Source organism: Astyanax mexicanus, chromosome 3 (genome assembly GCF_023375975.1).
Source record: "Astyanax mexicanus isolate ESR-SI-001 chromosome 3, AstMex3_surface, whole genome shotgun sequence".
NCBI classification, from domain to species: Eukaryota; Metazoa; Chordata; class Actinopteri; order Characiformes; family Acestrorhamphidae; genus Astyanax; species Astyanax mexicanus.
The window spans coordinates 64,524,286-64,540,451 of NC_064410.1; the positions used below are offsets into that span (position 1 = coordinate 64,524,286).

Below are 16,166 nucleotides of genomic sequence, written 5' to 3' on the forward strand. Positions count from 1 at the left end.
AAGAGAAGCTGTACCTCCTCCTTCTGGATGACGTTGATGCGGGTTTTGATGTAGGGGAAGGCGTGCGAGGTGGTGAGGATGGTCTTGCGCTTGTACTGCTCGTGCAGATCCCCGTGCGCTCGGCCGTCGAGTGTGAACGGCGTGCAGTACATGAAGGTGCGCAGGTTGTAGTTCTTATCGAAGTACGTGATTCGCTCCTTCAGCTCGTAGGTGTCGAAAAACGGCTCCACGTAGGTGATCTGGAGATACGCCTGCAGAAACATTAACAGCCGTATTAAACACCAAATCTGATATTGTTGGAGTAACTGTCTCTACTGTCCAGAGAAGACTTTCTACTGAATTCTAGAGCATTGCTGTGAGGATTTGAGTGCAAATTACTGTATTTTTCACACTATAAAGTGCATCAGATTAGAAGGTGCATTATGCACTAGTAAGGAACGGGGGTGTCGCCATGTTTTCCTTGTACTTCAGCAAAACTAAGCAAAAAAAAAAAAGCTAAGATATACTGTAATTGACTAAACTGTAATTCTTACAAAAAAAGATTTTATTTTTAAAGGTAATCGACTGCTGGATGTTAATCCACACAGATTTTTCTCCTGAAAACTGTTTATTTGGGTGAGTAAAGCACTGCAGTTTATTTACAGTAAGCTTAGATTTCCATATTTTCACTAAGGCTGGGTGCAGCAGCATTAGCATTACCAGCTAACTGCTAGCACTAGCTGCGGTTAGAGCCAGTAAATGCCACCTGACAGTGCTGTGAGGTGTTATCTTGTTAGATAAGTTTGAGCATTAGATATAGATAAAATAATAAAAAACTGGATTATATTTTAGTAAAAACAGTCATTAATTCATCTTTTCATTTATATTATCTGGCATGGGGTTCTTTTATTATGAAGACCAAAATGATGGCTAACAGCTGAATTATTTAGCCTTACTTTTTATGTTCTGTAATTACTAGTATATACTATTTACTGTTTACTACGCAATTCCATGTGCGCTCCTTTACTGTTCATGTCTTTAATATTTTTTTTATATTAAAATAAATAAATAAAGAAAAACACTGAATGAAAAACTTCTGGACACTCTACTGTACATCCTGTACTTTTGCACCCCTGGACACTACACTACACACCTAACTTAAATACAATACTTGCACATGTTTATGTTTATGTTTAATAGTCATATCTACTAATACCTCCTATACTTAGTTTATTCTTTTACTGCACTACCTCATATCTACGACTGTTTACTTCCACACTTTCTATAGTTTTTTTGTATTTATATATTTATGTATATATTTTTTTTAAGTCTCAATTTAGAATTTTATCCCTCAATAAGTGTATTATACTACACTTATTGTTTGTTTCTACTGTGTATTGTTTTTGTTTCTACTGTGTTGTGTAATTGCTACTGGCTGCTAAATTTCCTTCGGGATCAATAAAGTATCTATCTATCTATCTATCTATCTATCTATCTATCTATCTATCTATCTATCTACAGCTCTGCAAAAACATTAGAGAGCACTTTAAAATGATGAGTTTCTTTGATTTTATCAAATTGAAAACCTCTGGAATATAATCAAGAGGAAGATGGATGATCACAAACCATCAAACCACCAAACTGAACTGCTTGAATTTTTGCACCAGGAGTAAAGCAGCATAAAGTTATCCAAAAGCAGTGTGTAAGACTGGTGGAGGAGAACATGATGCCAAGATGCATGAAAAAAAAACAGTGTTATTCCACCAAATATTGATGATTTCTGAACTCTTAAAACTTTATAAATATGAACTTGTTTTCTTTGCATTATTTGAGGTCTGAAAGTTCTGCATCTTTTTTTGTTATTTCAGACATTTCTCATTTTCTGTAAATAAATGCTCTAAATGAGAATATTCTTATTTGTAATTTGGGAGAAATGTTGTCTGTAGTTTATAGAATAAAACAACAATGTTCATTTTACTCAAACATAAACCTATAAATAGTAAAATCAGAGAAACTGATTCAGAAACTGAAGAGCTCTCTTCACTAAAATTATATATACATATATATATAGTAGATCTGACCTTGTTGGGGTCCAGCTTGTTCTTGTCCACAGGGCTGGAGTCTTTGATGATCTCCACCACATCGTCTCCAAACCGCTCTGAGTAAAACTCCTGAAGACAGTAACGGAGAATGAAGGTTATTAGGAGTGATGGTGTGTGATGGACTAATTGTGACAGCTTGTTTACAGTCAGGAGGAATCCTGCGCTGTGATTGGTTGAATCGTTACGGTGTGAGTGTGGGATGATGACTTGCCTCCAGTCTGTGTGATATCTCAGCCAGCTTGGTGATGGACGGCTCCTTATACACAAACTCCTGCTCGTCCAGATCCCCGAAGCGACAGCCGTAAAACCCCACGCGAAAGTACGTCCCGAACATCCTCTACAGCCTGTAACAGTGGGGACAGGGGGACAGGAGGGGACACAGGGGTCAGGAAAGGACAACATCAGTGAGCTTCAGAACAAACAGACCCGACACCAGCCTTCACTCCCGGCCGGCGCCGGCGCTGACGGGCGAGCGAGAGCGGATCTCGACTCCCGCCACTGCTGAGAGACACGATTACACAACAGTGCGAGAGACACCGAGACAAAGGGGACATTCTAATAGAGTAATACGAGTTCATGTCCTTAAAACTCACCCGAGACACGCCAGCACAAGCAGGGAGAGACGTCCACGTCCAGCCAGGTCAGGGGACGCATCCAGTTAGGTCAGGTATGGAGACGCAGCATTCAGACAGGACACACACAGAGACAGGTACAGAGACAGAGACACAGGTACATAGACATAGGTACAGAGACAGAGACACAGAGACACAGGTACATAAGCAGAGATACAGGTACATAGACATAGGTACAGAGACAGAGACACAGAGACATGTACAGGGACACAGGTACAGAGACACAGGTACATAAGCAGAGATACAGGTACAGAGACAGAGACATGTACAGGGACACAGGTACAGAGACACAGGTACATAAACAGAGACACGTAGAAATTTAGGCACAAAGACAGGTACAGAAACAGGAACAAAGACAGGCCCAAAGACAGATGTCCATCCAGGACAGGCACAGTGACAGGCACAGAGACACAGGAACAGAGACACATTCAAAATGGCCAGGACAGGCACAGAGACACGTAAACAAAGAGACAGGTGCAGCCAGTACAGACAGAGAAACAGGCACAGATAGACGTCCAGCCAGGACAGGCACAGAGACAGGCACAGAAACAGGCACACAGAGAAGTAGAGAGACAGGTACAGTGAGACATGTTCAAAACAGGTACAGAAAAAGGTACAGAAACAAGTACAGAGAAACAGAGACAGCCATGGAGACACAAAGACAGACACAGAGACAAACACAGAGACAGGCCGAGACACAGGCACAACGAGATATCCAAAATAGCCAGGTACAGAGATATGTCCACATCCAGTCAGGACAGTCACCGAGACACAAACACGGGAAAGAAAACAAAGACAAAGACAAACAATTAGACACAGATAAACTGTGTAAAACATTTAAAACACAGAACTGAAGAATAAACTATAATAATAAATATATAAATGTATTTGAAGCCGTACCTCCCATCCCGAGCTCTGAACACGGAGCCGACCCGGAGCACGATTACAAACCATTACAGCAACAAGAGAAGAAAGAGAATAAACGTTAAAAGCAGGAAACAAACTTCATTAATAAAAAAGGGTGGAGCAAAATGTATCAATATTCACAATAGGACTGCGTCAACTAGTCGATATGTCGATTATTTAAATACGACGATTACAAATTTAATTGTTGACTAATTGTTAATTTGTAACAGTCCTGCATTACACATGTATTATACTCAACTCAGTCTGTGTCTCCAAAAGTGCTCAAACACAACAGATTATATATTTATTCACTAATTATCATTAATGTTCACATTCAAACATCAACAACACATTTAAATGCCTTTTAAATCTCATGTTCAGCTGTTTCTGTTAATTTAAAGACGAAGGACATCAAGAAATAATCGTGACTAATCGACTAATCGGAAAAATAATCATCAGATTAATCGACTAATAAAATAATCATTAGTACTCTAATTAACAAAACACTTAAACAGTTTGTCCGTAAAGCAGCGTAACCCCATCAAAACCTCCTGGTAACTCCCTGGTAACCCTCTGGTAACCCCTGGGGAACAGACCTGGTTGTAGACCTTGTTGAAGGCGTCCTGCAGTTTGCCGTGGACGGACGCCAGCTTCTTAAAGTCTCGGTTGGCCTCGTGAATCGGGCAGAGGATCTTATACACCTCGTTTATCGCTTCATACATCGCCGCCTGCAGCACACACACACACACACACACACACACTGCATTAACACACTGCACTTAGCAATATATCAATATCTCAACATATTGTGATAAACTTTCTTTCTGTATCGACAATAAGCATTTGGAGGTTATTTTATTAAAATTCCCAGTGCTACAGAGTACTGAAAGGTCTAAACTCTCTCCCTCTGTTTCTCACGCTCTTTCCCTCCCTCTCTCACTCACTTTTGCTGTCTTCTCATCTCTCGCGCTGTCTCTTGCTCTCTCGATCACTCACTCTGTATTCCCCTTTCTCATGCTGTTTTTTGCTCACTTGCACTCTCTCCCTCTCTTGCCAGGTCTCGTCCTCTCTCTCCCTCTCTCTCTCACTCTCAATCATTTGCGCTGTCATTTTCTTACTTGCTCTGTCTCTCCCTCTCTCATTCACTCACGTTGTCTTTCCTTCACTCGTGCGGTCTCTCCTATCCTTTTTTCATTCTCTCCGTCTCTACCTCTCTCACTCTGTGTCTCTCTCTCTCTCGCTGTCTCTCCCTCTCTCACGCTCTGTCTCTCCCTCTCTCTCGCTCTGTCTCTCCCTCTCTCACGCTCTGTCTCTCCCTCTCTCACGCTCTGTCTCTCCCTCTCTCTCGCTTTGTCTCTTTCCTCTCTCTCGCTCTGTCTCTCCCTCTCTCTCACGCTCTGTCTCTCCCTCTCTCACGCTCTGTCTCTCCCTCTCTCTCGCTCTGTCTCTCCCTCTCTCACGCTCTGTCTCTACCTCTCACGCTCTGTCTCTCCCTCTCTCTCGCTCTGTCTCTCCCTCTCTCACGCTCTGTCTCTCCCTCTCTCACGCTCTGTCTCTCCCTCTCACTCACGCTCTGTCTCTCCCTCTCACTCACGCTCTGTCTCTCCCTCTCTCACGCTCTGTCTCTCCCTCTCACTCACGCTCTGTCTCTCCCTCTCTCACTCACGCTCTGTCTCTCCCTCTCACTCACGCTCTGTCTCTCCCTCTCACTCACGCTCTGTCTCTCCCTCTCTCACGCTCTGTCTCTCCCTCTCTCTCGCTCTGTCTCTCCCTCTCTCACGCTCTGTCTCTCCCTCTCTCTCGCTCTGTCTCTCCCTCTCTCACGCTCTGTCTCTCCCTCTCTCACGCTCTGTCTCTCCCTCTCTCACGCTGTCTCTCCCTCTCTCTCGCTTTGTCTCTTTCCTCTCTCTCGCTCTGTCTCTCCCTCTCTCACGCTCTGTCTCTACCTCTCACGCTCTGTCTCTCCCTCTCTCTCGCTTTGTCTCTCCCTCTCACTCACGCTCTGTCTCTCCCTCTCACTCACGCTCTGTCTCTCCCTCTCACTCACGCTCTCTCTCTCCCTCTCACTCACGCTCTGTCTCTCCCTCTCACTCACGCTCTGTCTCTCCCTCTCACTCACGCTCTGTCTCTCCCTCTTCCCGATACCTCAAAAATTACGGCCCAAGGTAACCGGACAAAAGACAGGTGTATATTTAAATAATAATAATAAGACTTAAGTAGAACAGTACTGTCCTGCTGCAATAACACTATTACTATAATTTATTGCACAATTTCTGAGACGATGCACTGTCCAAAAGAATAGGTTATTGTGACAGATCTGATTCAGTGTGAAACTGAGTAATAATAATTGTGCTGTATTGTGTATTTCTGAGTGGATCATTTTCTTACCATGTTAAAAGAAGCTGCTGCCTGTTCCAGCAGCCCCACCAGCCCGGCCTCGCTGAAGTACTTCCCTGCACAGATTCCCTCCTCCTCCGGGGACAGAATATCATCAGACACTGCCGACTCCTCCAGAACGTTAGAGGAGATGCTCTACATCAAACACAACACATAAAAAAGGCCATTTTTCATTCCTACACCTTCAAAAGACTCATAGAAACTGCAGAAAAAACTGCTACAGAAAGACGTCTGGCTGACCCACATGGAAACAGCAGCTTTAGCGTTTAGCTCAGTACTTTTTGTACTGAAAGTGCTGAATAATTTTGGTTGCCAAATATTCCACTCTACCACACTTATACAAAGCACGAAAACATTCCAAAAAGCTATTCTACCTGGAAGGAGACGCAGCCAATAGGGAGATAGCGACAGTCCTCCAGCATGTTGAGGTACTCAGCCACCAGGGCGGCGCTGTGGACGAGGCAGTGCGCCGCCTCGGCGTGGTTCCCCCTCTCAGAGTGCTTCCCCGCCATGTTCTGCAACCACGTCAGACGCAGGTCCGGAGAGTTCTGATAGCCTTTAGCAATTCTACAGGAAATAGAACGGAAATACAGAAAGAGAGAAAGAGAGAGAGAGAGAGAGAGGTTTAAAGGACCAGGAAAAAGTCTATGTAAAAATATTAGATTAAGAACGCTATTTAAGCTAAAAAATTCCAGTAAAAAAAATGAACGTCTTATTCCTGGTCTATTTTCATACATAAGGCGCACTGGATTATAAGGGCATTTTAAGCGACAATAGTAAGGAACAAGGGTGTCGCCATGCTTCACTTATAAGTCACCAGCGGTGAGACCTGTAAAGCTAAGTAAACAAAACTGTAATCTACACAGATTTCTCTTCTGAAAAAAATGTTTATTTGGGTTTTATTAAGCACTGTTTATTAAGCACTTCCAATTATTTACAGTAAGATAAGATTTAGAATACTTTCGACAGTGCGGTTAGCAGCAGCAGTGCTAGCCGCGATTAATAAATGCTACCAGATAGCGTTACACTGAGGAAACCTGAATGTTTCAGTAACCTAACGAGTTACAACCATAGACTGTATATAGCTGGACGGAGCATCGTCTCTCAAAAGTGAAGTCACCACAGGTCGGGCGCCCCCTGCTGTTCGGCTGCAGAAAGCTGTGTAACTCCACCCATCCCCATAGGTTTCAATGGCAAAACAGAACAACTTTCAATCACGTTTTTTTCTAATATACTGTAATTCTACCTCCTTTATTTAAATGCAGCAGCTAGTGTAACCTCTGCTTATATTGTTAAATTTTTATATCCCCACAGAATTCGTTTTTTAAAACGTTATTCAGCTCTATTCAAAAAAGGTGTGGTTATTGTAAAAGAGCTGGTTATGGGCGGGACCAATAACAGACCGTCAGCTCCGGCCCGCTCTGCAGCCTGTGACCTCGAGGCAGCCCTCAGGGGCGGGGTTATTTAAATGAGTAGGCTGTCTCTCCACAGTCTTTCTCCCTCCTCTGGGCTCTACTGCGCAGAATCGGGTTTCGAGATCGCCAACACGGAGGAAGATTTTGGCTTCATTTTCATTGGATGAATGGGAACGGAGACACGGCGTCCATCTTTTTTTACAGTCTCTGGTTACAACTAACTCATTTACACTCAACGCAGATTTTAACAGCACAGTCATATTGGGTTAAATACAGGTTTCCTATATTATTAGCGTTGGTATTTCAACTATATATTCTATGCATATAGTAGTTTTTATGATGCAACCTGTTTTGATGCAGAAACGCATATATCCAAACTTAGCAACTTTCGTTACATCTGGCCTACATTTAAACTTACGCACAAATGGTGCAACTGACCCCAGAACAGTCAGATTCACATTACGGAGAAACGTGAAAAACAGCACAGATTAAGATACAGGGTTTTTTTTTTGCACTGTTGTCACAATATAATGATAATGTGCTGATATCTGCATTAATCACCTGTACATCAGGTCCAGCAGCATCTCGGGGTCCTGCTGATGCTCCTTCATCTTCACAGTGTCTGTGAGGATCATGTGCAGGTTAAATACCAGGTCCTGAACCTACAGGATAATAAACAGGACGTGATAAGCTCGGTGTTAGAAAAGTTAACTCTCTTTTAGGTAATATTCAGCATTTCACCTCAAACAATCTCAGAGATTACTACAAGAACAAAGTGTGTCATAGTCTGCGAGGTTTCAAACTACCCCAGGGTAGAGCTTAGATTCTCCGGTCAGGCTCAAAATAACGAAAACAAAGAGAAAAAAATATTTTTGTTACCTGAAACTAATAAAAACGGTACTTAAAGGGAGAAAAAAACGTACTGGAACTGGAACTAAAACAAACTGAAATTACAGAAAGAATACCTGATTTCGGCAGCGCGTGACACCTCGTGGTCCACGGCATTACTTCTTGTTTACAGTGCCCACGCTAGCCGCGAAATAACGACAGAAAACACAGAGGAAGCTGCAGAATCGTGTATGGGATTAGCATATAAGCGAGGGAGATAAAAGCAGGTGTTCTGTAGTGAAACAGGAGATTCAGTATGAGGAATAAACTCCACACAGATATAAATCTGTTAGAGTAGCAGCATAAGAGCGCGAACAGTGTGAACCTTTACCAGCCTGACTCTGTGAGAAGCTCATACACCAGAACACCTCGAGCGGGAGGATGAACTGATAAATCTCTCTCTCTCTCATAGTTGATCATGTAAGGGCTGGCTCCAGGGCAAGGCATCCTCCGGCCACCAGAGGGGGGCAACGTGAAGCCTCTGGTACCAATCAGGCCTAATCAGGCACACCTGTGGCCTGCTTTTAAAAGAGGGAGGAACACAGACCAGCAGATGTATATATATTAATAGATAAACAAATAATTGATCTGTGGAAGGAAGGCTTCCTTTCCTTTTTTTATTTTGTTGGAGGAGCCATTTTGTTTTGTTTAACTATTTTTCCCTACTCCTGGGAAAGCCAGCTTCCTCCTGACATCCTTTGTTCTCTTTTTCCCGCCAAAATCCCCACATTAGGTGTTGGCTTTTCCTTAGTTTTCTACACCTTTTCTGGACCCACCTCTTCTAAAATCATCCCTACAATACCTCCCCACACCTGCTTTGCTAGGCGAGTGGTAGAGCGCTCGTCTAACAACAAAACCACAGTTTTTATTTTAGTCCAACACAATCTGCTTGCAGTCTTGTCTACTCTGCTCTCGGGTCCTATTAACTACCTTCACTAGGTAGCTCACCCAGTTAGGAGGTTGGATTGTGAATTAAAAGACCTGGGTTCGATTCCCTTTCTGGGTGAGCCCTTACAGATCATTTTGGTGAAAATGAGTAAAACCTGTAAAGTTTAAAACTGTAAAACTGTAACTGTAAACCCTTTAAAAAAAAAACCCTCACTCACTTATAGTTGATAAACATTTATGATAAAAATGTACGATATAAAAACAATTTATGATAAAAGAAAATGTGTAAAACCTGTAAAGTTTAAAACTGTAACTGTAAACTGTAACTGTAAAACATGTCCTATGAAAAACACTTATCTCCATTTTTGTGGATTTTTAGTATACTGCATAATTTGAACAAAAAACTGTCCTTTACACTGCGCCTACATTTTTTGATGCACGGACCAATAGAAACTCTTCAAAATGATCTGAAATAAACTTTTTTTTTTTACATTGACTTCCATTAAAAGTTTAGAAGGTTTTTCCTCTGTTTCTGAGATAAGTGTTTTTCATTGGACTGCGATGCTATGCTTTTTTAGTGTTACAGTGTTCATTAACATCATTCTGAATAGATTTTGCTCATTTAAACAGCCCGAAAACAGCCAGTTTATGGGTTGGGTTGGGTCAGATTTTTGGGGCCCGATCTAAGCTCTACCACAGGGTAACTTTTAAGCAACTGAAGGCCTCTCTCTCATTGGCAAATATCATAATATTAATGTTCACGAGTTCGGCTTCAGGAAAACACTGAACTAAAGATCACGTGGAAAAGCCAGAAGCTGCATCACTGCCTGGTTTGGGACCTGCACCGTCTCTGACCGCAAGACCCTCCAGCGTATTGTGAGGACAGCTGAGAGGATCATCGGCGTCTCTCTCCCCTCCATCACGGACATTTACACCACCCGCAGCATCCGCAAAGCAACCAGCATTGTGAATGACCCCACCCATCCCTCACACAAACTGTTCTCCCTCCTGCCTTCGGGAAGAAGGTACCGCAGCATCCGGTCCAGCACGACCAGATTCTGCAACAGCTTCTACCCCCAAGCCATCAGACTCCTCAACTGCAGAGACTGAACTGATGGTTTTCTGTACATGCGCACACACTCTTACCCCACTTACCCCAGAAAATGGAAAGCACTAAAAACCCTACTACCTCACTGGACTCTATTGCACACTGTGTAATAGAGTAATTACTACCTCACCTGGTCTTTTTTGCACACTGCATAATTTGCACACTGTCTTGTTATTTATTATTCTTTGTCTGTATTGTGTTGTATTGTCTGTCTGCACTTTTGTACTGTTGCACTATTGTTCTGTCTACACTGTGTTTATGTGCACCATGGTCCCTGGAGGAACGTTGTTTCGTTTCACTGTGTACTCTGTATATAGCTGAAATGACAATAAAAACCACTTTGACTTTGACTTTGGATATAGGAAGAATGTTTTTTTGTTATGTAAATGAAAATCATGACGTAGCCAGCGTAAGAACCTTATCCTCTCTGTGAAACATGGTGGCGGTAGCATCAGGGTTTGGGCTTGTTTTGCTGCATCTGGGATGGGATTAGGTTTAGGTTCAATTCACCCACCCCTACCGCCCACCACACACCACACACAGATCCCCCCCCCGGTTACAGATAAACCAGAACCAGAACCGAAACCTGAACCAGAACCGGAACCGGGCTGAGTGTGTTTATATGGACCTGCTCTGGGAAGGGCGAGTCCCGGAGCTCCAGGTCTTCTTCAGCGTAGGTGAGGATGGTCTTCAGGGAGCGGCGCAGGTGTTCCTCATTAAAGTTCTGGGACGTGCCGACCAGTGAGGACAGGGACATGGTCACCTGCATCTTCACCCGGGCAAAGTTCTGCAGAAAAAACAACATTTATTAATAATAATGATAATAATTCCTGTAATTTTGATGATAACGATTATAAACAATAATATGCATTATACTGTCCTTATATTATACTAGCCTGAGCTACTACAATAAGGATAATAATGGGTTAATATAAACAATAACGGAAACAATATATTTAAGGCCTTTTTTTATTATTCGAAACAAACAAAAACATTTAAATCAACAGCGAAAATATCCAACAGTGCACGCATGTCTAAACCATGTGATCTACCAGCTTTTCTTAAAAAGTATTTTATTAAAAGGTTTATTTAATAATATAAATAAAATAATCACTGCATTAGATTAATGCAAAATAGCATTATATTTATACTAGAGGTGTCAATCACTTAGACATGTATTGTATTAATCTCCAAAATATTCTGTGATTAATCATAATTATAAATCATGATCCTTTTTTTTTATGTCTCGGTCAGCCTACGTATCTGTGTGGAAGATGGATGATCACAAGCCATCAAACCAAACTGAACTGCTTAAATTTTTGCACCAGGAGTAAAGCAGCATAAAGTTATCCAAAAGCAGTGTGTAAGACTGGTGGAGGAGAACATGATGCCAAGATGCATGAAATGAAAACTGGATTATTCCACCAAATATTGATCATTTCTGAACTCTTAAAACTTTATGAATATGAACTTGTTTTCTTTGCATTATTTGAGGTCTGAAAGCTCTGTGTCTTTTTTGTTATTTCAGCCATTTCTCATTTTCTGTAAATAAATGCTCTAAATAAGAATATTTTTATTTGTAATTTGGGAGAAATGTTGTCTGTAGTTTATAGAATAAAACAACAATGTTCATTTTACTCAAACATAAACCTATAAATAGCAAAATCAGAGAAACTGATTCAGAAACTGAAGTGCTCTCTTCACTTTTTCCAGAGCTGTAATAATGTAATACTGTTTGGTGGGTGGGGATGATGAACAGCAGCAGTATTGTGAGCAGATCTGTGTGTTTCAGTAAGACTCTGGGCTGGGTTTTGGGTTCTGGCAGGGTGAGCAGGGTGTAATGGTGTGTAATGATCTGGAGGAGAGGTGAGGAATGCTGGAACAGTGAGGGAGGAGATCAGCTCTGCTGCTCAGATTAAACAGATTTTATTCAGTTATAAAATTCATATTTATCTGCAGTTACAGTGTGAAGAAGCAGCTACAGGATTATGAGCTTTATTTTAGGGGACTTTAAAAACTAAATCATTAAAAGGCACTTATCAACCTGTCTGTCTTTGTGTCTGTCTCTTTCTCTGTCTTTCTGTTTCTCTATCTCAATCTATCTCTTTCCCTATCTATCTTTCCTTTTCTCTATCTACTTCTGTTCCTCTGTCTATGCCTCTGTCTGTCTGTCTTCCTATCTGTATATGTCTCTTTAACTCGGTCTACCTCTCTATCAATCTATGTGTCTGTCTACATGTCTGTTTATCTGTCAGTCTACATGTCTGTCCACATGTCTGTCTACACATCTGTGTATCTGTCTGTCTACACGTCTGTTTATCTGTCTACATGAGTCTGTCTACGTTTGTGCATCTGTCTGTCTACATGTCTGTGTCTACATATTTCTATCTACATGTCTGTGTGTCTGTCTGTATGTATACGTCTGTCTGTCTTTGTGTTCAGATTCCCCTCAGATTCCTTTTATTATTATCTGATGATGCTGGAGGTGAAGGTGTGAGGAACAGGTGTGAGGAACAGGTGTGAGGTACAGGTGTGCGGTACAGGTGTGAGGTACAGGTGTGAGGTACAGGTGTGTGGAACAGGTGTGTGGAGCAGGTGTGTGGAGCAGGTGTGTGGAGCAGGTGTGTGGAGCAGGTGTGCGGTACAGGTGTGAGGAACAGGTGTGAGGAACAGGTGTGAGGAACAGGTGTGCGGTACAGGTGTGAGGTACAGGTGTGAGGTACAGGTGTGTGGAACAGGTGTGTGGAGCAGGTGTGTGGAGCAGGTGTGAGGTACAGGTGTGAGGAACAGTTGTCTGGAACAGGTGTGTGGAGCAGGTGTGTGGAGCAGGTGTGTGGAACAGGTGTGTGGAGCAGGTGTGTGGAGCAGGTGTGTGGAACAGGTGTGTGGAACAGGTGTGTGGAACAGGTGTGCGGTACAGGTGTGAGGTACAGGTGTGAGGTACAGGTGTGTGGAACAGTTGTATGGAACAGGTGTGTGGAGCAGGTGTGTGGAGCAGGTGTGAGGAACAGGTGTGTGGAGCAGGTGTGTGGAGCAGGTGTGTGGAGCAGGTGTGTGGAACAGGTGTGTGGAACAGGTGTGAGGTACAGGTGTGAGGTACAGGTGTGAGGTACAGGTGTGTGAACTCACGTTGCCGATCTCGTAGTTCTGTCTCATGAGGAGGTAGAGGGAGGCGCTGGCTTGGCTGCGAACCGAACCCACGCTGCTGCTGCAGTGCCGCAGTAACCGCAAACACAGATCCGCACACAGCTCCGTATCCTCCTCAAACAGCATCTCCGGGAACTAAACACATATATATATATATACATATATAAATATACATTAACTGCACCGCTCATCGCTATCTTACACCTCACCAACAGTGTTCTGGAAATGAGGTGTGTTCAGGTACATTTCTGGAGTTTTATCTTGTTTATCTTGGTAACAGAAAACACCGGAGCTCCACTGACTGAATACAACCTAGACAAACGTCAACAGTCAGACGTTCATCGCTATCTTGGTAACACAGGCGCCGTGCCGAGCCGAGCGTACACCCCCACTTATTACACACACATGAACACACAGCAGCACAAACCCAACTTTTACATCAACAATAAACAGAATAGTAAATAAAATAACATTGCTGTTCCCGTAAATGAGCTGCTGGAGCTCCTTCACAGCGTCAACCAGCAGCTCAGTTTCCTCTGCTGAGAAGAGTTTGTTGGACACGTCCAGGTAGCTGCACCGTTACAATAGCAATCCGCCAAAGTCAGAGCTCACCTGATCTACTCTTAAAGAGAATGATGAGCAAGAGACATTCTGATTGATTTATTATTTCACTAAATGAACCAGACCCATCATTAATTAAGAGAATTAGCTTTATTGTGCCTTTTAGACATCGTGAGATGCACAAGCTGTACTTTTCCCGTTGTTGCGATAGCAAAGACACACAGACATGCCCTAAATCAAGTACAGTGGGGGTTGATATGTAAGCACACCTTAAAGACCAGAGCTCTCTGTGTAGTGAAGCAGTGCTGCAGAAAGAGGGCGCTCTGGTTTCCCGCCATGCTGTGGAGCAGAACTCTCAGAACCCCACCCAGAACACTCTCCTTCAGCTCCGACAGAACCACCATCTGAAACACACACACACACACACACGTCCATTTAAAATTACATAAAGAAAAGGGACTAAAAGTAAAAACAAAAAAAAATAATCTCCAGAAAACGATATAAATTATTCAGATTATTTCAGAGCAAAATAACAATTTATACATATTGCACTCTTGTGGCAGTGCCTAACCAGTCCACACCTGTAACCATTCATATGCAAATTACGAAATTCAAACGATTTTGCTATTTATAGGGATACGTTTAGTAAAATGAACATTGTTGTTTTATTCTATAAACTACAGACAAATAAAATACAACAAAAATTACAAATAAAAATGTAATTTAAAGCATTTATTAGAAACAAGAAAACTAATGTTTTAACTGAGTTTAATTTTCATTATTCTTACTTTTTGTTAATTTATTTTTATTCGTTAATTTATTCATTTTACAATTTCTCATCATTCTTATTTTATTTTATCATTTACTTTTACTATTATTATTTGTCTTTATTTTAAATTTGATAAATGCTTTACTTTTTATGTTACATTTTTTATTGTGATTTTACGTCGATTTTCCTATTTTTATTTATTATTTATCTTTATTAAATCTATTTATTTAAAGTGTGTACTTATATACTGTTTTCAAACTCCTTCATACTGTAAAGGCTCGGCTACATTGTAAATGAGGGTCACCCTCAATGCACCCCCGAATAAAAATAAAGGTTAATTGATTGATTAATTCAGAGTTCAGAAATAATCAATATTTGGTGGAATAACCCTGGTTGGTTTTTAATCACAGTTTTGTTTTCATGCATCTTGGCATCATGTTCTCCTCCACCAGTCTTACACACTGCTTTTGGATAACTTTATGCTGCTTTACTCCTGGTGTAAAACATTATTCAAGCAGTTCAGTTTGGTGGTTTGATGGTTTGTGATCATCCATCTTCCTCTTGATTATATTCCAGAGGTTAATTAATTAATTATTTGCATTATTTGAGGTCTGAAAGCTCTGCATCTTTTCTCATTTTCTGTAAATAAATGCTCTAAATGAGAATATTTTTATTTGTAATTTGGGAGAAATGTTGTCTGTAGTTTATAGAATAAAACAACAATGTTCATTTTACTCAAACATAAACCTATAAATAGCAAAATCAGAGAAACTGATAATTTTTCTTCCTTGAGACAGAACTGGATACTCAGTTGAGTGTGTAGTGTGTGTGTAATGTTGTGTGGTTTGTTTTATAGATTATTAATACTCTGTATTAATAAAGTGAGAATAAATACAGATAACAGGACGAATAGGAGATAAAGGGAGAATGAACGTTACTTTAACGATGATTTCCAGAGTATCCAGCACTATTAAAGAGGCTTCAGTCGCCAAGTTTCCATCCACCACCGACTCCTGCTCCACCTCCGCCTTCGTCCTACACACACACACACACACACACACACACACACACACACACACACACACATAAACACACAGAGTTTACAGTAAGCCTCCTACCCTGTGATTATGTGCTTCGTTAAGTCAATGACGGACCTGAGACATTTATAGAAATTCATATACTGAAAGAGAAAGAGAGAGAGAGAGCAAGAGATACAGAAAAACAGAGATATACAGAAAGACACAGAGACAGACATACAGAAGGAGACAGACAGAAAGAAATATATATAGAGAGAGGAAGAGAGATACACAGAGGTACAGAGAAAGAGAAATAGAAAAAGCGAGACAGAGACAGATGTACAGTAAGAGAGAAAGA

General features: G+C 41.6%; 1 protein-coding gene across 10 annotated transcripts in view; it reads right to left on the reverse strand.

The window, feature by feature from the left end:
• The window catches only part of LOC103030631 (dedicator of cytokinesis protein 7-like), a 108,275-nt gene that overhangs the window by 13,565 nt on the left and 78,544 nt on the right, over window positions 1-16,166 (reverse strand). For all 10 annotated transcript variants that reach the window (XR_007438133.1, XR_007438136.1, XR_007438131.1 and 7 more), the window contains 12 exons: window positions 15,731-15,827; window positions 14,293-14,427; window positions 13,445-13,597; window positions 10,944-11,102; window positions 7,993-8,093; window positions 6,391-6,583; window positions 6,008-6,151; window positions 4,216-4,347; window positions 3,614-3,628; window positions 2,293-2,418; window positions 2,061-2,150; window positions 15-251 (listed from right to left, as the gene is read on the reverse strand). Coding sequence is in view for 4 of the 10 variants with exons in the window: in XM_049475630.1 (XP_049331587.1) it covers window positions 15-251; window positions 2,061-2,150; window positions 2,293-2,418; window positions 3,614-3,628; window positions 4,216-4,347; window positions 6,008-6,151; window positions 6,391-6,583; window positions 7,993-8,093; window positions 10,944-11,102; window positions 13,445-13,597; window positions 14,293-14,427; window positions 15,731-15,827 (1,582 nt within the window). In the remaining 6 variants the exon portion in view is untranslated. The remainder of the gene's footprint in view (window positions 1-14; window positions 252-2,060; window positions 2,151-2,292; window positions 2,419-3,613; window positions 3,629-4,215; window positions 4,348-6,007; window positions 6,152-6,390; window positions 6,584-7,992; window positions 8,094-10,943; window positions 11,103-13,444; window positions 13,598-14,292; window positions 14,428-15,730; window positions 15,828-16,166) is intronic.